Source organism: Macaca mulatta, chromosome 20, assembly GCF_049350105.2.
Source record: "Macaca mulatta isolate MMU2019108-1 chromosome 20, T2T-MMU8v2.0, whole genome shotgun sequence".
NCBI classification, from domain to species: Eukaryota; Metazoa; Chordata; class Mammalia; order Primates; family Cercopithecidae; genus Macaca; species Macaca mulatta.
The window spans coordinates 15363262-15388298 of record NC_133425.1 but is presented as its reverse complement, the minus strand read 5'-3'; the positions used below and the strand labels follow the sequence as shown (position 1 = coordinate 15388298).

At 38.9% G+C, this 25037-nt stretch overlaps 1 protein-coding gene and 1 long non-coding RNA gene across 22 annotated transcripts in view; both read right to left on the bottom strand.

Moving 5' to 3' along the window:
* Positions 1 to 25037, bottom strand: part of MRTFB (myocardin related transcription factor B) — a 310684-nt gene that overhangs the window by 39754 nt on the left and 245893 nt on the right. For all 21 annotated transcript variants that reach the window (XM_015125644.3, XM_077987072.1, XM_077987065.1 and 18 more), the window contains 5 exons: positions 21113 to 21178; positions 19010 to 19065; positions 17778 to 17853; positions 13648 to 13809; positions 11920 to 12098 (listed from right to left, as the gene is read on the bottom strand). In XM_015125644.3, coding sequence (XP_014981130.2) covers positions 11920 to 12098; positions 13648 to 13809; positions 17778 to 17853; positions 19010 to 19065; positions 21113 to 21178 — 539 coding nt within the window. The remainder of the gene's footprint in view (positions 1 to 11919; positions 12099 to 13647; positions 13810 to 17777; positions 17854 to 19009; positions 19066 to 21112; positions 21179 to 25037) is intronic.
* Positions 1793 to 4125, bottom strand: LOC144338338 (uncharacterized). Its single transcript, XR_013412329.1, has 2 exons — positions 2891 to 4125; positions 1793 to 2592 (listed from the first exon to the last, which is right to left on the bottom strand). It is a non-coding gene; the product is annotated as an uncharacterized LOC144338338 (long non-coding RNA).

The window sequence follows — 25037 nt, the reverse complement described above, 5'->3', positions numbered from 1 at the left end:
ACTCCAGCCTGGGTGACAGAGCGAGACTATGTCTCAAAAAAAAAAAAAAAAAAAAAAAAAGAGGCTGGGTAATTTATAAAAGAAAAGAGGTTTATTTGGGTCATGATTCTGCAGATTTTGCAGGAAGCATGGCACCAGCATGTGCATCTGGCAAGGCCTCAGGCTGCTTCCACTCATGGTGGGAGGGAAATGGGAGCCAGTGTACAGAGATTACAGAGCAAGAGAGAGCAGGGAGGATCCAGGCTTTTCTTTCTTTTTTCTTTTCTTTTTTTTTTAACAAGTTCTTTCTCATGGGAACTAATGCAGTGAGAATTCATTTATTTCCAAGGGAGGCCGTTAATTTATTCATGAGGGATCTGCCCCCATGACAGAAATGCATCTCATTAGGCCCTACCTCTAACAAATGGGGATCAAATTTTGACATGAGGTTTAGAGGAGACAAATATCCAAACCATAGCAAATCCTTATAACATATGATTTGCAAATATTTTCTCCCATTTTTTGGATTGCTTTTTTACTCTGTTGATGTCCTTTGATGCACTGAAGTTTTCTTCTTGTTTCTTTCTTTTAAGAGACAGGTTCTTGCTCTGTCACCCAGGCTGGAGTGCAGTGGTGCTTTCATAGCTCAATGTAACCTTGAACCTGGGCTCAAGTCATCCTCTCATCTCAGCTTCTGGAGTAGCTAGGACTACAGGTGCACGCCACCATGCCCAACTAAGTTTTTTTTTTTTTTTTGCGAGGGAGTCTCGCTCTGTCGCCCAGGCTGGAGTGCAGTGGCCGGATCTCAGCTCACTGTAAGCTCCGCCTCCCGAGTTCACGCCATTCTCCTGCCTCAGCTCCCGAGTAGCTGGGACTACAGGCGCCTGCCACCTCACCTAGCTAGTTTTTTGTATTTTTTAGTAGAGATGGGGTTTCACGGGGTTAGCCTGGATGGTCTCGATTTCCTGATCTCGTGATCCACCCGTCTTGGCCTCCCAAAGTGCTGGGATTGCAGGCTTGAGCCACCACGCCCGGCCTAAGTTTTTTAATTTTTATTTTTTGTAGAGATGAGGTCTCACACTATGTTGCCCACGTTGGTCTTCAGCTCCTGGCCTCAAGGGATCCTCCTGCTCTGACCTTCCAAACAGCTGGGATTACAGGCATGAGTCACTATGCCTGGCCAAAACGTTTTGAGGAAATGTAATTACTTTTTCTTTTGCTGCTTTGGTGTCATATCCAGGAAACCAATCCAGTGTCATGAAGCTTTCCCCTATATTTTCTAAGAGTTCCATAGTTTGTTATTAGATTTAGATCTCTGTCTATGGAGTTAATTTTTGCCTGTGATGCTAGGTAAAGGTCCAACTTCATTCTTTTTTGCATGTGGATATCCAGTTTTCCCAGTACCATTTGTTGATGAGACTATCCTTTCCTCACTGAATGGTCTTAGCACCTTTGTTGAAGATCATTTGATCCCATATCTAAGGGCTTATTTCTGGGCTCACTGTTCCATTCTATTTATCTATCTTATGCCAATACCACCGTTTTAATTACTGTGTCTTTGTAGTAAGTTTCAAAATCAGGAAGCATGAGACCTCTAACTTTTTTAAAATTCAAGACTGTTTTGGTTTTTCAGGATTCCTTAAGATTTTTCTATTTCTGCAAAAATCAACATTAGAATTTTGACAGGACTGTACTGAATCTGTAGATTGTTTGGGGTAGTATTGACATATTAAAAATATTAAGTCTTCTATGAACACAGGATGTCTGTGTTTGATACTTTGTAGTGCCTTGTTTTGATTCCCTTCTCCTCTCCTTTTGCATTGTAGGAAAATAGGCTGTTGCATGGCCAAGAGTGTCTGATGCCATCTTGAAACAAAACTACCATGATGACTGGTGGTTGGCCCCTCCACAGCAAGGTATTCTGCAGTAAGGTCTTTAAACAATGCCTATAGCATAGATAACCCCTCATAAAGATGCTATCAAACTTCCCCAGTGGTCACGTCTTGACAAGAAAGTCTGAAGGTGTGACCAGCTGCACATGTTTTATCCCAAAAGCATGCTATATAAAGAATATCTCTGGGAGGCTGAGGTGGGTAGACTCCCAGAGCTCAGGAGTTCGAGACCAGCCTGGTCAATATAGCGAAACCCTGTGTCTACAAAATTAGCCGGGAATGAATGAACGAATGAATGAATACTTTCTGGATGGTAGGTGTGGACAGCCACCCGAGACATTGCTTCTGTTTTTAAGTTCCTATAAAATATTTCTCTCTGAGAAACTGGATTTTTCAGCCTCTTTCTTTGGCCTCTGAGTTTCCTCAGCTTTTGGGGGTAGGGCTGTTCAGATTCTACAAATTTTTTGTTTGTTTCCATAGGAATTACAAATAGTATCTTAGAATTATGACATTCTATCTTACATTGATAACAACTTCAGTCACATAAAAAAATGCTACTTCTTTACAGCTTCACCCCCTCTATGTTATTGACGTCATTCACAAACTACGTTGTTATATACTGTGTGGCCACTAACATAGATTTGTAATTCTTAATGAATGTGTCTTTTAAATTCTGTAGGAAAAAAAGTAGAGTTACAAACCAAAATTATAATATTGTTTTCTTTTTTTTTTTTTTTTTTTTTTTTTTGAGACGGAGTCTCGCTCTGTCGCCCAGGCTGGAGTGCAGTGGCGCGATCTCGGCTCACTGCAAGCTCCGCCTCCCGGGTTCACGCCATTCTCCTGCCTCAGCCTCCCGAGTAGCTGGGACTACAGGTGCCCACAACCGCGCCCGGCTAATTTTTTGTATTTTTAGTAGAGACGGGGTTTCACCGTGGTCTCGATCTCCTGACCTTGTGATCCGCCTGCCTCGGCCTCCCAAAGTGCTGGGATTACAGGCGTGAGCCACCGCGCCCGGCTACTTATTTGCCCACATATTACCTTTCTTTCTTTCTTCTTTTTTTTTTTTTTAGATGGAATTTTGCTCTTGTTGCCCAACCTGGAGTGCAAAGGCGCGATCTTGGCTCACCACAACCTCCGCCTCCTGGGTTCAAGCGATGCTTCTACCTCAGCCTCCCGAGTAGCTGGGATTACAGGCCCGTGCCACCATGTCTGGCTAATTTTCTACTTTTAGTAGAGACAGGGTTTCTCCATGTTGGTCAGGCTGGTCTTGAACTCCTGACCTCAGGTGATCTGCTCGTTCTGGCCTCCCAAAGTGTGCTGGGATTACAGGTGTGAGCCACCGTGCCTGGCCAATTTTATATTTTCCTATAGTTTTGAGTTACTATCTAGCATCCCTTCATTTCAGATTGAAGGATTCTTTTTAGCATTTCTGATAGGGCAATTCTAGTGGTAATAAACTCCCTCTGCTTTTGTTTGGGAATGTTTTAATTTCTCCTTTATTTTTGAAAACAATTTTGCTGGATATGATTTTCAGGTGACTGTTTTCTTCTTTCATCATTTTAAACATATCATCCCACTGCCTTCTGGTCTGCAAGGTTTCTACTGAGAAATCCACTGACAGTCTTAATGAGGATTCCCTGTATGTGACCAGTCACTTTTCTCTTGCTGCTTTTAAGATTCTCTCTTATTTGACTTTAGACAGTTGATTACATTGTGTGTTGCTGTGGGTCTCTTTGAGTTTATCTTCTTTGGAGTTTACTGAATTTCTTGTACAGGCATTGTGGTCAACAAAGGACTGCACATATGAAGATTATAATGGACCTGCTCTATACAGGTGTAGTATTTTAAAAAACCATTTACATGGTAAATGTAGTAAAAAACCATTTACACTGTAAAGGTACACTGTAGTAGGTGTAGTAGGCCATACCATCTAAGTTTGTGTAAGTATACTCTATGATTCACAACAACAAAACTGTCGAACAATGCTGATATAATGTGGCTCATGACCAAATCTCATGTCGAACTATAATCCCCATGTGTCGGAAGAGGGGCCTGGTGAGAATCATAGGGGCAGACTTCCCCCTTGCTGTTCTCATGACAGTGAATGAGTTCTCATGAGATCTGGTTTTTTGAAAGTGTGTAGCACTTGCCCCTGTGCTCACTCGCTCTCTCCTGCCATCATGTGAAGACATACTTGCTTCCCCTTTACCCTTCCACTATGACTATAAATTTCCTGAGGCCTCCCCAGCCATGCCTCCTGTACAGCCTGTGGAACTGTGAGTCAATTAAACCTCTTTTCTTCATAAATTGCCTAGTCTCAGGTAGTTCTTTATAGCAGTGCAAGAGTTGACTACTACAAATGCTTTGCTCAGAATGTATCCTTGTTGTTAAGCAAAGCATGACTGTATTTGTATATCCATGTTGTTCCTCATATTTGTGAAGTTTTGGGCCATTATTTCTTTAATTAATATCTCTGCCCCTTTCGGAACTCTCATGGTGAATACACTGATCTGCTTGATGGTGTCCCATAAGTCTCTTAGTCTCTGTTAACTTTCCTTCATTCTTTTTTCCTTTTGTCTTCAGACTCAATTTCAAATCATTTGCAGATTCTTTCTTCTGCTTGTTTGAGTCTGCCGTTCAAGCCCTCTAGTGAATTTTTCAATTCTGTTATATCTTCAATTACAGAATTTGTTTGGGTTTAAAAAGTAATTTCTACCACATTCTCAGTTTGTTCATATGTAGTTTTCCTAATTTCCTTTAGTTTGTTGTTCATGTTTTCTTTTAGTTTTTGAATATATTTAAGATAATTACTTTAAAGCCTTTGTCTAGTAGGGCAGATATGTGTGCTTCTTCTAAGATAGTTTCTGGAGATTTTTTCTTTCTTGTGGGGGTGCGGTGTGTAGGATCTCGCTGTTATCCAGGCTGGAGTACACTGGTGTGATCTCGGCTCACTGCAACCTCTGCTCCCTTGGCTCAGGTGATCCTCCCACCTCAGCCTCCCGAGCAGCTGGGACCATAGGTGTGCACTACCACGCCCAGCTACTTTTTTTTTTTTTTTTTTGGTATTTTTAGTAGAGATGGGGGTCTCACTATGTTGCCCAGGCTGGTCTTGAATTCCTGAGCTCAAGCAATCCACCTGCCTTGGCCTCCCAAACTGCTGGGATTACAGGTCTAAGACACGGCACCCAGCCTTTTGTCTGTTTGTTTTAAATGGGATTTTGCTATGTTGCCCAGACCAGACTTGAACTGTTGGATTTAAGTAATCCTCCTGCATCAGCTTCCCAAGTAAGCTGGGATTAAAGGTGTGTGCTATCATGCCTGCCTTCTTTGCATGTTTTGTTGAAAATTTGGAATGTGAAAAAACAGCCACCTCTCCTTATTTCTAGTGTTCTTATTTCTCCGCAGCTTCATCAGCATCTGTTGTTTCTTGACTTTTTAATAATTATTCTGACTGGCGTGAGATGGTATCTCATTGTGGTTTTGGTTTGCATTTCTTTAACGATCAGTGATGTTCAAGTTCTCGCTGTTGCTCAGACTGGTCTTGAACTGCTGGGATCAAGTGATCCTCCCACTTCAGCCTCTCAAAGTGCTGGAATTATAGGCCTGAGCCACTGCCCCCTGCCTCAGTCAGGCATTAAAAAAAAAAAATCACATTTTTCTAATTTCTCTGTTTAGTTTAAGCCAGGGGTGTCCAATCTTTTGGCTTCCCTGGGCCACACTGGAAGAAGAATTGTCTTGGGCCACATATAAAATATATTAACATTAACGATAGCTGGTGAGCTAAAAGAAAAAAAATCACACAAAACCACTCATAATGTTTTAAGAAAGTCTACGAATTTGTGTTGGGCTGCATTCAAAGCTGTCCTGGGCCGCGTGCAGCCTGTGGGCTGTAGGTTGGATAGCTTAGTTTAAGCCATAGGATTAAACATGCAGCACACAATTAGTAATAAATACATGACAAAATTTGGCTCAGGCAAACAAGAAGGAAAGTGAAATCTATGGCAGAGATTTCACTCAAAGTATGGTCTGTGGACCTCTGTTACCTGCGTAAGTCACATAGAAATTTGATGTTACCCCACCACTTGTACTTTACAAGAGGATTAGTCCCCATGCATCAAAAATTAAATAGGCTGGGTGCTGTGGCTCATGCCTGTAATCCCAGCACTTTGGGAGGGCAAGGCGGGCCGATCACCTGAGAAGTTTAAGACAGCATGGCCAACATGGTGAAGCCCTGTCTCTACAAAAATACAAAAATTTGCTGGGCATGATGGTGGGTGCCTATAATCCCAGCTACTCAGGAGGCTGAAGCAGGAGAATCATTTGAACCCGGGAGACAGAGGTTGTAGTGAGCTGAGATCACACCATTGCACTCCAGCCTGGGCGACAGAGTAAGACTCCCTCCCCCGCCGAAAAAAAAGAGAAATATCTAAAAAAAATCAAGCTAGTCCTTCACTACAGCCAATTCGAGGACTGGTCAACAGCAATGGAATTTACCATCAAACTCTGACAATGAGTTATTTTCAAGATTAAAAATTAAGAATCTCAAAGAATGGCCTTCTTTGTCTCTTTTGATCTTTGATGGTTTAAAGTCTGTTTTATCAGAGACTAGTATTGCAACCTCCGCTTTTTTTTGTTCTCCATTTGCTTGGTAAATCTTCCTCCATCCCTTTATTTTGAGCCTATGTATGTCTCTGCGTGTGAGATGGGTCTCCTGAATACAGCAGACTGATGGGTCTTGACTCTTTATCCAGTTTGCCAGTCTGTGTCTTTTAATTGGAGCATTTAGTCCATTTACATTTAAGGTTAATATTGTTATGTGTGAACTTGATCCTGCCATTATGATATTAACTGGTTATTTTGCTCGTTAGTTGATGCAGTTTCTTCCTAGCCTCGATGGTCTTTACATTTTGGCATGTTTTTTATCCCTGATGAACATCGATGCAAAAATCCTCAATAAAATACTGGCAAACCGGATTCAGCAACACATCAAAAAGCTTATCCACCATGATCAAGTGGGCTTCATCCCTGGGATGCAAGGCTGGTTCAACATTCGCAAATCAATAAACATAATCCAGCATATAAACAGAACCAAAGACAAGAACCACATGATTATCTCAATAGATGCAGAAAAGGCTTTTGACAAAATTCAACAGCCCTTCATGCTAAAAACGCTCAATAAATTCGGTATTGATGGAACGTACCTCAAAATAATAAGAGCTATTTATGACAAACCCACAGCCAATATCATACTGAATGGGCAAAAACTGGAAAAATTCCCTTTGAAAACTGGCACAAGACACGGATGCCCTCTCTCACCACTCCTATTCAACATAGTGTTGGAAGTTCTGGCTAGGGCAATTAGGCAAGAGAAAGAAATCAAGGGTATTCAGTTAGGAAAAGAAGAAGTCAAATTGTCCCTGTTTGCAGATGACATGATTGTATATTTAGAAAACCCCATTATCTCAGCCCAAAATCTCCTTAAGCTGATAAGCAACTTCAGCAAAGTCTCAGGATACAAAATTAATGTGCAAAAATCACAAGCATTCTTATACACCAGTAACAGACAAACAGAGAGCCAAATCAGGAATGAACTTCCATTCACAATTGCTTCAAAGAGAATAAAATACCTAGGAATCCAACTTACAAGGGATGTAAAGGACCTCTTCAAGGAGAACTACAAACCACTGCTCAGTGAAATAAAAGAGGACACAAACAAATGGAAGAACATACCATGCTCATGGATAGGAAGAATCAATATCGTGAAAATGGCCATACTGCCCAAGGTTATTTATAGATTCAATGCCATCCCCATCAAGCTACCAATGACTTTCTTCACAGAATTGGAAAAAACTGCTTTAAAGTTCATATGGAACCAAAAAAGAGCCCGCATCTCTAAGACAATCCTAAGTCAAAAGAACAAAGCTGGAAGCATCACGCTACCTGACTTCAAACTATACTACAAGGCTACAGTAACCAAAACAGCATGGTACTGGTACCAAAACAGAGATATAGACCAATGGAAAAGAACAGAGTCCTCAGAAATAATACCACACATCTACAGCCATCTGATCTTTGACAAACCTGAGAGAAACAAGAAATGGGGAAAGGATTCCCTATTTAATAAATAGTGCTGGGAAAATTGGCTAGCCATAAGTAGAAAGCTGAAACTGGATCCTTTCCTTACTCCTTATATGAAAATTAATTCAAGATGGATTAGAGACTTAAATGTTAGACCTAATACCATAAAAATCCTAGAGGAAAACCTAGGTAGTACCATTCAGGACATAGGCATGGCAAAGACTTCATGTCTAAAACGCCAAAAGCAACAGCAGCAAAAGCCAAAATTGACAAATGGGATCTAATTAAACTAAAGAGCTTCTGCACAGCAAAAGAAACTACCATCAGAGTGAACAGGCAACCTACAGAATGGGAGAAAATTTTTGCAATCTACTCATCTGACAAAGGGCTAATATCCAGAACCTACAAAGAACTCCAACAAATTTACAAGAAAAAAACAACCCCATCAAAAAGTGGGCAAAGGATATGAACAGACATTTCTCAAAAGAAGACATTCATATAGCCAACAGACACATGAAAAAATGCTCATCATCACTGGCCATCAGGGAAATGCAAATCAAAACCACAATGAGATACCATCTCACACCAGTTAGAATGGCGATCATTAAAAAGTCAGGAAACAACAGGTGCTGGAGAGGATGTGGAGAAATAGGAACACTTTTACACTGTTGGTGGGATTGTAAACTAGTTCAACCATTATGGAAAACAGTATGGCGATTCCTCAAGGATCTAGAACTAGATGTACCATATGACCCAGCCATCCCATTACTGGGTATATACCCAAAGGATTATAAATTATGCTGCTATAAAGACACATGCACACGTATGTTTATTGCAGCACTATTCACAATAGCAAAGACTTGGAATCAACCCAAATGTCCATCAGTGACAGATTGGATTAAGAAAATGTGGCACATATACACCATGGAATACTATGCAGCCATAAAAAAGGACGAGTTTGTGTCCTTTGTAGGGACATGGATGCAGCTGGAAACCATCATTCTTAGCAAACTATCACAAGAACAGAAAACCAAACACCGCGTGTTCTCACTCATAGGTGGGAACTGAACAATGAGATCACTTGGACTCAGGAAGGGGAACATCACACACCGGGGCCTATCATGGGGAGGGGGGAGGGATTGCATTGGGAGTTATACCTGATGTAAATGACGAGTTGATGGGTGCAGCACAGCAACATGGCACAAGTATACATATGTAACAAACCTGCACGTTATGCACATGTACCCTACAACTTAAAGTATAATAATAATAAATAAATTAAAAAAAAAAAAAGAATCTCAAAGAACCCCTGAAAGACATGTATGTTGCTCTTTTATTATCTTTGTTTTACAAGCACATTTTAATAAATTGTGTCATAGCTCACCTTTGTGGCAGTGGTATGATGGTAATTCTAAAGCAGGAAAAAACAGACTGCAGAGAGAGTCTCCAAGAATCTGTCATGTGTTAAATCAGTTAAGTAAGTACCTGCTGTGTGCTGGACCCCTGTGCTCAGTATGAGGTTACTAAGATAAATCCCTGCCCTCTAGGAACTTGGTGTCTAAGGAGAAGCAATGTGTCAAGGTCCTTTCCCCTTGAGCTACGAATATGAAAATAAGTATATTTAGGTAGATAAATATATTTTATATACATCAAGTGAGATGCCTGGACAAATTCTATAACCAAACACTGGATAACAGTGAAAATAAAATACAAAATTTGCCAAAACAAAACTTATCACCTTTAGATGACACAAAAATCCCCAAGACTTTACCAGCATCATAAAGTTCACCTCTGTAGTTAATTTAAAAAAGAAGTCAAAACAAAGCACCTACAGTGTATTAATAATCCTACTTAAGAATTATCTTTCTTTGACATCCGTATGGCATAGTTACCAGGCACATGCTTCTTTAATTACATGAATAAAAGTATAATAATCATCTTTGTCAGATTCCTTACTTATAAATACTAGAACACTTAATACAAGGGGGTTTCATGAAGGACACAATTTTAAGAGGTCTCAAGGCACATAGGACAGAAATGATTTAACAGGCAAAGCTACAGTGGAGCCAACCCTGACTCCAGGTTCTTTTTCTTGAATGTATACATAGGAACTGTTAACATCCTGGAAAGTGGGTCTTTTCCCATCACCCTAGTCGACAGATAAAAAGCTGACTGTTAATGGTCTGCATGTAACAGGCAGAACTGGTACTGCAGCAGCACTGAAGGTACTATGAAAACTACTGCTTAAATTCAGGAGTGACCCAAGGCTTAATGTGTGTTGCACTGGCAAGAAACAGACCATATTTATTCTTCAAGAAACACTGTTATTACTATTTTCCTTCAAGGAATTCTGGAATGTCAGCTCACTGTGCGGGAATGCCTCTGGTTAAAGGGTCTCAATTAAAAACTTAGCTGGAGACCATGTTTTAAGACTACAGAAATAAAACACAGTAGTACCAGCAATATGAGGAAGAGAATTATAATCTTTCATGCAGGTGAAATGGTCTTGAAGTTTAAACAATAGGTGGCTATTGTGACACAAATTCTGTATTACTAAAAGTTAAGGTCATGCTAATTGCTATCTGACATCCTAACCTACTCAAAACAGTAACAGAGAACAAACAACCCAAATGGATAAGTGTAACTGTTTGTTAATGGTATCTACTCACATACTTGACATTCTTTTTACCGAATTTTTAAAGCTCAAAACCAGGGTGCAGCAAATATGTGAGAACACAGTAGGGTTTAGTCTCCCTCGGTCTCGCTTTCTGCCTGCTAAGACCTCAGACTGTGGACTGGTCACTGACCCTCATACTTCTTCTAGGCCAGGGTCCAGTACAACTGAGGGGCCACGGTCACCCCTGCCCTGTGAACTTGGAGAGGACAATCTGAACTGTAGCCATTCACACTACTGTTGATGAGTCCAAGCTGTAGAGGCTCTACATGCACATGGAAGAACAGAAACAAGCTTCCACAACCATTGTGTCAGTCTGCATTCAAGGTGCTTAATTCAAGTCAGCATTTACTAAGCACCTTTTCTGTACCAGGCCCTGTGCTAGATGCTCAAGATACACTTGCTCTCTCTCTCTTCCTCCCTCCCTCTCCAAAGTAGCTCTTATCTTCTAACAGTCAAAATCCCTCTCACAGGCTCACATTTTAGCTGCAGGCATAGAGACAACAAACAAATTAACATATTTCAGATCATGGTGATAAATGCAATGAAGAAAATAATGCTGAAAGACATAGTTCCTAACAAATCAATGGTCATCAATGAGAAGAAATGCTGTAAGAAAATAGGCATTTTTGATCCCCAAACTTCCATACTTCTGTGAACCCAGGCTGCCTCTTGCATGAGGTTAAAGCACATAATTGCTAAATTCCTTTCCGACTCAAAAATTCTATGATGCCAGGCTTAACAAGAACATTTTCTGCTGACTTGATCACTCCCATTAAGTAGTTCAATAGTTTTGACTTTAAAGTAACACTATTAAAATTTCAGTAAGGAAAAAGTACCATAAGGAGAAAAAACATTATATATAGCACAGGAATTATCATAAAGCCAAAAGAAACATGGACACCCATTAAAAGGTAAGAAATGTACATTTCCAATGCAATTACCAAGATATTTCTTATATTCCTTTGTATGCACTAGATTCTCAGTTCCCAATAAATCTGAAACATAGTAGGTGCTCAATGTGTATTTGTTGAACAAACAAATTCAGTTCCATCAATGATCAAAACATTCAACTCTCCAAGATTTCAGGAAATGGTATTACCTACTTGTGATAAAGACATAGTGGCTAGAAATCTTTATTACCTTCCTAGAGGGCAGTTAAGTGCCTGCCTTTTGCCTAATCAATTTAAATTCAATTCAGAATTTTCTTCTGGTGAAAGTTTATTACCTTAATATATTAAAAAAAAAAAAAAAGGCATTTTCTTTCTGTAGGGCTCAAAACCAGAAAGATAATACCTGGGCTGGAGTATTTGTAGTCACAGGAGATGGCGATTCACTAACTTTTGGCTCACTTGGGGACGCGGCTGACCCCTGTGACTCCTGACTCGCAGGCTGGTCCGGAGACAAAGCGTCACTGCTGTCTTCATCAAATGAGAAATCGCCCTGAGTGTGGGGATAGTCCTCCTTCCCAACGCCTAAAGAAAGAAAGGATTTTTGACTTATGTTGGCTTTGGAATACCAAGCTTAATGTGAAGGAGGAAAATATCGTTTCCCATGAAAATTTATGAAGCTACTTAAAAAAAAATTGAACACAATGTACTTCCCAGTGCAAGAATACACCACTAACTATAATGTATTCTTGGGTGAAAAAGAAAAATCAAACCTTCATTAGATTAAGACTTCGGGTCCAACTACCAGTTACATGAAGTACAAGTGCCAGGAATCTTAACACCTGGGGACGCAAATGCAATCAGTAAAATCCAGAATGTGGGACATGCTAGAGGACAAAACAAGCCTGTTTCTCAACAAACAAGTAGTAAGAAAAAGAAGAAGAGCCACCCAATAGATTAAGATTTAAGAGAAGTATCAGGCAGAGGCAATGTGTGGACCTTGTTTGGATCCTGACGGGAAATCCAACTGTTAAAAAAAACACGTGACAGGCCGGGCGCGGTGGCTCATGCCTGTAATCCTAGCACTTTGGGAGGCCGAGGCAGGTGGATCATGAGGTCAGGAGATCGAAACCATCCTGGCTAACATGGTGAAAGCCTGTCTCTACTAAAAATACAAAAAATTAGCTAAGCATGGTGGCAGGAGCCTGTAGTCCCAGCTACTTGGGAGGCTGAGGCAGGAGAATGGCGTGAGCCTAGGAGGCGGAGCTTACAGTATGCTGAGATCACACCACTGCACTCCAGCCTGGGAGACAGAGCCAGACCCCGTCTCAAAAAAGAAAACAACAACAACAACAAAACCAAAAAACAAAACACGTGATAAGGAGGAAAATGGGGCCATGACTAGGTGTATGTTAAGTTCCCACTTTAGGGAGCAACCCAGCTACACTGACGTCTCACATGATTTCTTCTTTTTTTTGCTAAAGCTTATGCCAGATATAAAAAGAGAAACATCAGTAACTAAGTGTGATAAGACCAGGATAAAATGGAGAGATACTACCATTCTGAACACATCTGCTATTCACCTTGCTGAACTAACACTGAACATGCTATTTATATTTCCTAGAAGTAGACAGAAATAAAGTTAGTAAAAATATTAAACAGAAACTAAGTTTAACTTAGAAAATTATTTCAATAATAATGCTACTTACTCAACAAGCAATTTTGAAAAGTTAATATCCTATCTTAAAAACTCTTGTCATTTTCATCACCCCTGGGGACTTCCTATTTTGCACTGGTATGACTTTAAAACTTAGGCAATTTGTAGTCAAGAAGTCTAAGCAGTACAATCAACCATGATTCCATGCAGTCCTAAAGAGATGGACCCCAAAAGGTGAGATGAAATCAGAATGTACGAATTAAACCTCAGACCTAACAAGGGAATCTGTTACTTGGCGGCAGATACTAGACTTATAATACGTAATGAAATGACAGTAACAGAAATCACTCTAAGTGTTAATTTCTAATTAACCCAGAAAACAATACGATTGGTGCTAGCCTTTAAATTATATTTGTTTTATCTAAAATTTCCACATTTCTCTTTCTCCCCCCAAACAGTAAATTTTTAGAGTCTTGCCTATAATTGCTTCTTTAACACTGGAGTCCACAGGAAGGATGTTTTTCTCTACCAGCTCCATAGGGCCAGGTCTTTGAGCAATCTTTTCATTCAGATCATCTGCTAGTCGAGCTCTTTTCAACTTCATCTGAGTAGCCTGCAGGGATGGCTCTGCAAATGTTTCTAAAAGAGGAAACACAATTTTAACCATTACTCGAATTACTATTTCTATTCCATAATGTTATTTCAGGCCAACTAACTGAATTTAAACTGATTTAGACATATTTTTGTGTTCTCGACATATTTATGGAAAGAGAAAATGACTGTTTAAGAATGTTCCAGTATGCATTTTGTATTTTTTAGTTCTGGATAGCTTTACTTTCTCTTCGTAATTTGGATGCCCACAGACTCAAATTAACAGGACCTTAAACCAAAAGTGGGGTACTGCTATTGTTTATTTATGGTGGGAGGGTCAAATTCACATTTATTAGGTATTGGGGATACAGAGGATGAGCGAGACAGATGTGGCCCACAGTTCAAGAAGTTGACAGTTCTGGATTTGGCTTCATTGGAAAGTCAATTCTTAGAAAGGAGACACTGCCTCTTAGGCTTATAAACTTCTCTTCAGAGGTCAATAGGAAGAGCTATCATTCATATTCTTGAATTGATCCCCTGTGTCTCGGTCGGTCATCATAATTAAGAATTTGGGTTTATTTCTGGATATATATCCTTGTGTCTGTTAGGAACATTCAACTATAATACACACTAATTAATGGTTGTATAGAGGCATCAACTCATCTACTTACAACTGCCTAAAACTGGTACAACCAATGTAAAACTATAAATACCATAATTCATCCATCTGCTTCATTCTGTCATATTTGTGTTTCTGGTAACTCTTGTTAATGCTTTTTCCATTGTTCTAAAAAATGTTTAGAAATGATGAAAAATAATGATGTAGTGTCTACCCAAATTCCAAGTTGAAAGTTGCTTGCCTCTTAAGTTATACAGTAGAAGGTCTTTTAATGAAACTCCCCATAAGTTGGCTTAGGATGAACTGATATTCTTTATTCTGCAAGTATTAATAGAATGTTCTTGTGAAGCCCAAGGCCCACTGAAAGCACATGGCTAGGAGGTTACCCTGCAGCACATCTGTGCAGCTTCTCTATCCACCAGCTGAGCTGTATGCTTGCCAAAAGTGAGCCTTGATTGTCCACAAAATGATTCATATCTGTTGTGACCGCTATTGTGAGTGAATACAAAATTTAACTAAACGTTATGAGAAAATGATAAAACTTCAAAAAATAAAAGATCATTTCTTGAAAACTTTTTTTTTTTTTTTTTGAGACGGAGTCTCGCTTTGTTGCCCAGGCTGGAGTGCAGTGGCCAGATATCGGCTCACTGCAAGCTCAGCCTCCCGGGTTCACGCCATTCTCCTGCTCAGCCTCCCGAGTAGCTGGGACTACAGGTGCCCGCCACCTCACCCGGCTAGTTTTTTGTATTTTTTAGTAGAGACGGGGTTTCACTGTGTTAGCCAGGATGGTCTCGATCTCTTGACCTCGTGATCCGCCCGTCTCGGCCTCCCAAAGTGCTGAGATTACAGGCTTGAGCCACCGCGCCCGGCCCATTTCTTGGAAACTTAAATGCTTTGGAAAGATTTGATAAAGGTGAGTCATTAAAAAAATCACTGTCAAATTCATTTGGGCAATTAACAACTGTAAGAAATTTGAGAAAAAGGTTGCAAAATCTGGGATTTTAAAGCTCAGATTGATGTGAACTCCATTTATTAAAGTCTTACCCAAAGAGAAGGCCCTAGCACAATGTTGGAATATTGGTAAATAAATGTAGACATCTACAGGTTAAAATGTGTGTCCATCTCATTTTTATCATTTTCCCATACAACCAACTGTGGCCCCAATCTTCTGAGATAACACTTGTAACCATACAAGATGATCGCTGGGGAGAATCAGAACATAAGAATCACTCTCAGGTTGATATTTCAATGCTTCTGGTTAAGATCTAGGTAGGACAGACTTCTGTCTTTCTCCTCTCTTACATTACCACCACCTAAGTGATAGCAATATGTATGGAAAGAAAATATTCTCAAGTAAGTAAAGCCTGGAATTTTGGTATGTTTCTGTTGCTGGTCTTATTACCTCTATCCCCATGACTGAGGCTGAAGTTTAGCTGCTGAGCTTCAGGAAGTAATTTAGACCTTTGCCTGCCAAATATCCAATCCAATCAAAATTGGGTTAATGTTAAAATACAGTTGGGAGTGGTGGTGGTTTTAAGATACTTTAAAAAATAAAATGACATTCTTTCTTATTTCAAAAATCCCAACTTAAGGACAGATGTCATAAAAACATCACTTACGGTTCATTCATAAATACAGTTAGATTTTTAAATGGTGGGTAGTCGTAAAAAAAAGATTTCTTTTGAGAGTTAAATGTATTTTCCTTGATTTTATTTATATTAATAAAGCTTGTTACAGTTAGAAGACAAATTGAAACAGATAGCATTGTTACTACAAAAATGTCCCTTATAGGTCAAGATGTTTTCAGGCAAAGAAGCAACCACTTACTTGGCTACTTACCAGTAAACTTGCTTCTTTGAAGATTCACTTATCCCTGACTGGTAGCTGCTCTACCCTACTACTGGAGTTCTGGAAAAGCCTTTTTAGTCCAGCGGACTTCTGAGAACACAACCCAAAGTAGAGAAAGGGACATACCTCTCACCTCCTGCCCCTGGAATGAGGAGGACAGCCATATAATCAAAGATTCTTTACAACAGAAAAGCCCCTACTTGGGGTCGCAGAGACCACCTGGATGCTTGGAAGTTCTTTACCACATCCTTAATATTGAGTTTTTTCTCTATCATAGCAGTCTGTTTACTCCCCACAGAGCTCTTCTCACAATCTGTAATTCACTTGTTTTGCCTGTTTGTTAGCAAAACTAGACTGCAAGCTCCGTGAAGTCAGGCATCCATCTGTCTCGCTCACTTGTTGGGTCTCTGGAGTCTAGCACACTGGCCAATGAAGGAACACCTCTAATCATGCTGGCCATATCACCTCCTGAAGATTTCATTTCTGGACATGTCTGACCTTTAAGATATTATTTCTTATGTTGAGCTACAATCTAATACTTGGTAATATCTACCTAACTTAATACTAACTCTAATCCTATCATTAGGCCCAGAGAACAAATCTCCCTTCTACCTGACAATTGTCTCTCAATGTCTGAGAAGTTTTCAGACTGTTTCCGTATCTTCTCAATACTTAACAGACCCAAGGCTACCAAAAAATCAAGCTCCCAGTCTTAATAAATTCGTTGGAGAAGCAAAACAATGAAAGAAAATGTAACTTGGGAGTTGATGGTGGAGGTATAAGCTTTCGAGAATGCTTTGCCTTTAGAGAGAAAAACATCCTGGCCTGACCCATGTGTTAACCAAAGATGCAACGGAACTGTTCTTACTAGCCTCATAAGTGATGAAGCTAGATGACTGAGATCATTTGGTGGAGGTGGGTGGGAGGTGCTAATGGTCAGCTCAAGGTGGCTTGTTGTGGGTAAGTGGCAATAAAGAAAAAATGTTGGGTGTGGAACTGTCCTTACCAGCCTCGTACGTGATGAGGTTAGACGACTGAGATCATTTGGCGGAGGTGGGTGGGAGGTGCTAATAATGGTCAGCTCAAGGTGGCTTGTTGTGGGTAAGTGGCAATAAAGAGAAAATGTTGGGTATGGAACTGTACCACGTAGACACAGACAAGGTCCAAGTAGTTGAAAACCTAGGGTTAGACTTGGGCTATTGCATTCTGTAGGACTTATAAACTGGATATATGTTCCTCACTGGACATATATCCACTTTAGATGGGGTCCTCTGGACACTAATTTTTTAATGGAACTGTATGGTAGAGGCATCTGTGGTACCAGCTGGTGTGGAAGTGTTAGTCCGTTAATTGGTTATGTGAAGAATCAAACCTTCCCTGTGTACCTAACATAATGTTTTAGCTTTGGGTCTTCATGTTGCTATCCAGTTTGGAGGAAGTAAGGCTGTGGGGTAAAAAGTTATTCAAATGGGAATAAACAGAAATGGTGGAATTCTCACTTCTTTTTTTTGAAAAAATACAGCAAATTAAGAAGAAATAAATCCTTTACCTTCTAAAATGTGCATCCTGACAAGTTCAGAACGATCTGGTCGACTCCGAATCTTGTGTTTCAAAAAGTTTTCGGTCTTTAAAAAGAAAAAAAGTCTTACCATAAATTATTTATTATTTATTGTGGTTTTAAATGTTGTTTAAGGTACTCTATTTAAATAAACAATACCCTTATGGTCAGGTGTTTGAGAGGAAGAGTAGAAATTAGCACTTAGAAAAACTATTATCCAACACATGATTTAAAGTGTAGCCTTCAAAATTGTACAGGGACTTGAAGAGTATGTTGGTATAAACTAAGCACTTTATAAACTTTTAAAACTTATCGACACTGAAAGGTCATGTTTTGAAGATAATTTTTTAAAGATAATTTTTTAATAAACATAGGATTTAAATCACTTAAATATCTAAAATCAATAAAGTCTATACTTCAGGTCCAGTAAAAATCCACCTAGATAACAAATTTCCTAAAAGTCTTAATGTATTTTCTTTGGTAAGTTCATATCCTTGATCAGATTTTCTTAATTAGAAATGTATTCAACTCTTAAGGAAGAAAGCCTTAATATAGGTTTTATAAGACTATAAGAGATCATTATTGCATTCTAGAAAAATTCTTAAGAAACTTTTGGAATATGTTTATTTTCATGTTGCATGATAGAAATTTTCCTCAAAACAAACAAAATGAATGAATATTCATAATGGCATTTTTAAAGAAAAATCTTAACAATTATCATGTGCAAGTATGATGGTGCCATCTTAAAGAATAAAGCAGAGTTGAATGTAGCAATGTTTTCTGATTTAGCCATATTCCCCTACCGTTGGTCAAATGTACAGGTAACAGAGACCCAGTAGGGAAATCACCTAAGGATCTGGTGTCAGCACATCCTTGGCTGTCTCTCTGCAGGGGTAACAAATGACAGAAGTACCCCCTCTTATGCCTCTAAAAACTGTTGTTATGCTCTGAGAGCAAGAAAGCGAAGAAGTATGATTTGTCATTTTTGTACAAAACTAGTAACTGGTTTTAAAAGAACAAAATTTGAATGTCATGTATTTTCTACAAACCTCCAGATCAAACTGTCCCAGAGTAAATATTCTCTATGCCATGTATCCTGAAAATACACTATATTTTTCTCTATTGACATGTTTAGGAGTAAGACTGCTACTTGTACACAGGTATTTTAGAACAGAGGGAGAGAAGGAGAGAGAAGTAGAACATTTTAAAGTGAAATGTCTTACTCTGGCTCGTTCCAAGCTTTTTATCTGTTCATGGAATGCTGCTGGGCTCTTCAAAGCTGTCAGAAAAGAAATGGGTTCCACAGTATAAATGGAGTTCATACTTCAATCCAATGTTATAGTATATCATGTTGACAAACCTATTATTAATAGATCACATCTACAGTTCCATTAATTTACTAGTTCCATTAGGAGACCCACACAATTTGAAATCTTAAATGTTACAAGATAAAAATTATGTATTTCACAAATAAAGTAGACATTTAAAACACAGTTGTATACAAAATGACAATGCAAATATCAGCTCAGACCAGTTTTGACTACTCATAGCAAATCTCCATTGCCAAGGGGACTGTCTGATGACTCCTTGATGAGTCTTTGCTCTTAATGGTCATATAAGCTATAGAAAAAGTCCATATGTCCTTGGGAGTGATGTAACCTTGAACATCACACTGCACTTTGTGTCCAACAGATTTGCGGTATCATTTATTTAGAGCCCGTAACGGGCTCTGTGCTTAACCAAGGCTGTGTTGCTGTTGGTCCCTGCAATAACCTTGCAAGGTAGGTATAAGCCCCAGGACAGGTGAAAGGCCCAAAGAGGTTAAGCGAATTCTTGAGGCCATACAACCAGATGGTGGTCAAAGTGGTATTTAAATCTAGAATTCTGAATTTGAAAGGTTCATGCTCTTTCTACCACACCACAGGGCAACTCACTGTAAAGACACAGTGACTCCTTAATATGCTAACTGATGGTAAATCAAATATTCTGGAATCCCAGTGTGAGGGTAAGCAGTGCTTACCAAAACATCACCTACAACAGTATTCTATCAATTATCTTTGCAAAATCTTGTCTGTGTATGTCCACCATTGCCTGGTAACACCCTGCACTTATAAGCATGGGCAGTCAGATGAATGGATGGGATAGAGGACCGGGATTCCTTGGGCTGTCACCTCCAAGACTTGACCAATCAGCTCTTACAGCATTATTTTCAGCTCTGGCACATGAAGCACCACAGAGACTCCCACGAGCCCAGTCCAGTCAGGTTTGGCTGAGGACCAGCCCCCAAAAGCAGATTAGAGCTGGCCTAGCAATGGTGTCTTAAATATCCTAATTTGATCCTTTTTGATTGATTGGTTCATAGTCAGGAATGTGGTGGTGGAGAAATCTGGCAGATTATCAAAGCACCTTTTGACTATCACAACGCTAAATTTAAAATATTTAGATTCTCAATTAATAGTAGTACAGGAAAAAAAAGGTTTTACTGGGAAAAATACATACTAAAGAGAAAAATCATTCCATATCACAAACCAAGAAAACAGTTTATCATAGCCGTGATTCAGAAGACTGGAAAGCATAAATTAATTTTGTAATTTCTTTCTAGTGTTTTGAAACTGAGTAAGTTACCTCTTGGAAAGGTCAATTTTTACACAAAATCCAGATACACAATCCTAACGGCCTACACAAAACGGCCATTCCTCCCCACTAAAACATAAAACCACCTCCAAACTTGGTGACTAAAGGTAAAGAAAACAACTAGAACAAACATTCTAAAATTAATCAACTCTCAAAAATTTCTGAAAGGAACAAACCCTAGGGATACTAGGGAAATATCTGTACTTGAGCCAAAAATATGAATTACAAATGGAATGTTTATCAGTCCTGTAACTGAGATAATTTAATTACTATATATAGATCATAGCATAGCACTAAATATAATTAATTGGAATTAAATAAGTCTAAGTAAAAGTTATAAATTAATTTTATGTTTTTTGGCAAGTCTAATGAATTTCAAAACCGTTAGTATAGCGATTACTTTAGTCATTTCAAAACTAAAACAAATATTAAAGTTTAAAGAAAGAATGAATGTTAGCCCAATTACAGTGTAAAAGTGTTCTCTGTGTAACATAAAATTCAAGTCCCTCTTTTAAACTGCATCTGGTTTTTAAAATGTATTCTAAATAGGTGCCTGATTTTTCCTTGGAAATTCATTTGGTAATTGTTGATTAAATGGATACAACTGAAAGCAGAGCAAGATGCAGGCTCTTCTTGGACACGCCCTTCATGTTCTGTCACGTTAGGGATGGCAGTGATGGTATAAATCTTACGTGGCATGATGCCCTGGTCCACTAGTTGTTCTCTCGTCCTCCTTTGTTGCAGCCTCAGCTGGAGCACTGTGAAAAGGAAATAATCACCATTAGAGTTTATTGGCAACTGTGGGATCCAATTTATGTGATTCCAGAGGAGATGCAGTTAAGCTTTATCAAGCATCTTCTATTTCACAATTAAACAAGAAGGATATTACCTGGCACCACGTAAATTGTAAAAGGGAAATTATTTTGTAATTTCTGCCTGTTTAGTGAACACTAAAGTTTACACAGCATAAATGTTTTGTTTAGTTTATCCTAGTTTGATGACCAAAGCTATGTATTTGTTGTTTAAAACATTCATAGTACTCAAGAAAACAAACAAAAATAGTTGGTTTATACATTAAGACTTGCTAATAAATCTAATTCATAGAAATAAGAGACGTGAAATTCTTTGACACATCTTAGTTTTTTTTAAAAAGCAAATTAATAGCAAAAATTTATTTTAAGGAAAGACTGACTGTAAACAGCTTTAAGGAGGGCTGCTTGTGTAATAAAAATTGGACCTATGAGATATTCCTAATGATCCAAAGGGAAATTTCTAAATTAGGAATTTAAAGTTTAGTAATCTTTGCACAAACATAATACCATATCTCATTCTGTAAGTTCTAAGAAAGTCACAAATCAATTGACACCTTATTATTTTAATGAAAGTAAATTATTAGAACTGGCAGAGAATAAGATACACATTATGAAATGCAGACATCCAGTTTGCCAAATTTAACAAAAAATTAATTTTTTCTAGTTTTCTCAAGCAGATTCCTTTTATAAGCATCTACCTATTTTTATGTGGAAAAATGAGACTATTTCAAAATAAGGGGAATACAGGAGGTGGCTCTGAAAAATATTTTTCTTGCTTTGCTTTACATTCAAACCAAGTTTCCATTGTGATTTTAAGTTGCCACTTTGATTTTTGTTTCAAACCATGGATGAAAACCAAGATTAAAATGATTAAGAGTCTGCTTAAGGGTTGTCAATATGCTTTAAAAAATTACTTATGTGCCTTTCTTAAATGGTGGGAAGAGAAGACAGAATTTTCTAGTGAGTGGTGATGGCTGGAATGAGAGGCTCAAATGCAGTGCACATGGTGTCTCCTCCTTAAAATAAAACCCTGAGGCCTGCAAACGCAGGCAAGTGGCCTCATGCCTTGTTTTTCAGTTGGTCTTGTGCTGACTGCAGAGCAGAGCACAGTCTTAGGTAAAGTTCAGAAAGAATCTAAGTTGTCACATGGGTTTTAAAAATATTTTATCATTGTTTGATATGAATGTCATCATCTATCAGATACAGAAATAGGTTTGGGTTTTTGTTTGGTTTGAGGCCAAAGGATCACAAAGCTTCATTGATACCTATTTAGAACTGAAGCAACTGACAAGATTCTGCTACACAAAGCAAAATAAATAAAATTTCTTTAAAAAAGATACGCACATTCCTGACATTAAGATGTTCTGTGATACTTTGAATCAATTGTACTCAATCAGAAAGATCTTTTTCCTAAGTTGATTGAGGATAGTATGTTCCCACTGTACTTTACTAGGAACAAAATAACCGAGAAGCTGACCTGTGCATGTACAGCACCCAAAGACCTGTGTACTTTAACATTCTTCTAGGAATGCTAAGTAAATGCTTGTCTGCGTTTAAGATAATCATATTCAAGAAGCAGAATCTCAAGAAAAAGACAACTGAGAGGAGAAAAGGGTTAGAACGGTTCTCCAGTTCAAAGATTGATACTTCTGGAACATGGGGGTCCATGTCTGTTGGAGAACCTCTAGCAGGAAAATCTTTCCTTTCTCCCAAGTGAATCCTCAAAAGAGTAAAAAAGAAAGAATAATGAAAACATCAATGGCCCCCTTTTTGGTTTAAAACAAAAACCAAACAAAGCACACATTTGTGAGACAAATCTATCAGACACAATACGTTTTTTGGGTGAATGACATCTTTGAATGATGCATACATCTGCAACAACTTGATTTGCAAACCAACACTCTGATGACAACAGCTGGTTAGTCTTGGAAGCATCTCTTGATTGTACATTGGTCATTTCAGGTGCCTTCATTTACCAGGACAGCAATCCTGCCACCTGTATCATCTATGACCAGAAATCACACTTTCATGCTAACATGGAAAAAGGTACCTGCTATCAGGAGGGTAACACACAACATGGATGCATGTCACTCACATCTGTTTCTACTTCTAATACTTCTGACACCAGATGTGTGGGTTTTTTCCCTCATACCAACCAATTCTCCAACTCTGGATGCCCAACTGGGTGTCCAATGATTCAATTCTAACACTAGGTACCTGGAGTTAGTGTCAGATCCTACAAGTTAAAGGGCTCTATCCCCAGAGACTGCCCTCACTTCAGATGCCAACTGTTAGTCCAAACCACTCAGACTTTTGACCAGTGAATTATAAAGTTGGGAGGTTCCTATAATCCCCTCCCCAGATTTGATAATTTGCTAGAACAGCTCACAGAACTCAGGAAGGCACTTAATCTATTATTAGTAGTTTATTATAAAGGATACAACTCAGACACAGCCAAATGGAAGAGACACATAGGGCATGATATGGGAGAAGTGGCACAGAGCTCCCAGGCCCTCTCTAGGTACACCACCTTTCCTCTGGCCATGCCTTGGTCTTTCTGGTGATCAGCCCCTATCTGGAAGCTACCTAAAGGCTTTCAACTACCTGTCATCTCAGCAGCATACAAAAACCACTCTCATCACTCCTCTAGAGAGTCCAAGGATCTTAGAAAGAAGCTCTTTGTCAAGAACTAGGGACTAAGAACAAATGTATAACAAATGATGCTCCTATTACTCAGGACATTTAGGAGAACTTTAGGAGTTCTGTGCCAGGAACCCGAGACAAAGAACACGTATACATTTCTAATTATATTCACAATATCGTAGACACCAACCACCAATTATTAAAATCAAAGAACAAACAAAAAATCTGTGTTTTCTATGTGGCCAAATAAGCAACCAAACAACCGTACTTATACTGCTTGAAGGTAGGAGAATGATTTCCCCAATTAATGCTCTCATCATTGCCTATATAACTTTCCCAAGAAGCAAGAACCTCCCAATACAAGTATTATTCAAAGGAGCTGTGGCCATCAGCCTCCCCCAGGCACATTCATTTATTTAGAGCATATCTGTTAGGTGTCTGGGTACTGTATGGGGTACAAATCCGTGGGAAAGAGCAGCAGCAGTAGCTGTAAACGGATCTTTTTTAAGCGACGTTAGGAAGAACATGAATGGGAGGGGAGGCAGAATTGCAAGTAACTAGCCATTCTGTTAAGTATGTTATTACTCAGTTGTTTTTTTTTTTTTTTTTTTTTTTTTTTTTAGCTTTTATCTGCACCCATAGGTGGACAGTACTGGACATATTATATTGAATATGAGGCACTATGCCCTAGCAAGAGCTCAGGTACATTGCTACTTTGGGTTAGTATTAAAACGCAATTATACTTTGGGAGGCCGGGACGAGACGGGCAGATCACTTGAGGTCAGGAGTTTGAGACCAGCCTGGCCAAAATGGTGAAACCCGTCTCTACTGAAAATACAAAAACTAGCCAGGCAAGGTGGCAGTTGCCTGTAATCCCAGCTACTCAGGAGGCTGAGGCAGAAGAATCATTTGAACCCAGTGAGCTGAGATTGTGCCATTGCACTCCAGCCTGGGCAACAGAGCGATACTCTGTCTCAAAACAGAAACACACAATTATAGTATTATTTGTTGATGTCAGCTAAAACCAGTTATTCACAATTGACACATGTTATTCTGAGAGCAACTACTACTTATAAAAAGTACCAATCATATAGGTATAGACTCATAATTTTAGCAGATATCAAACTTGCTTTCAGAATTTCTGTTTAACAAATTAGTAACA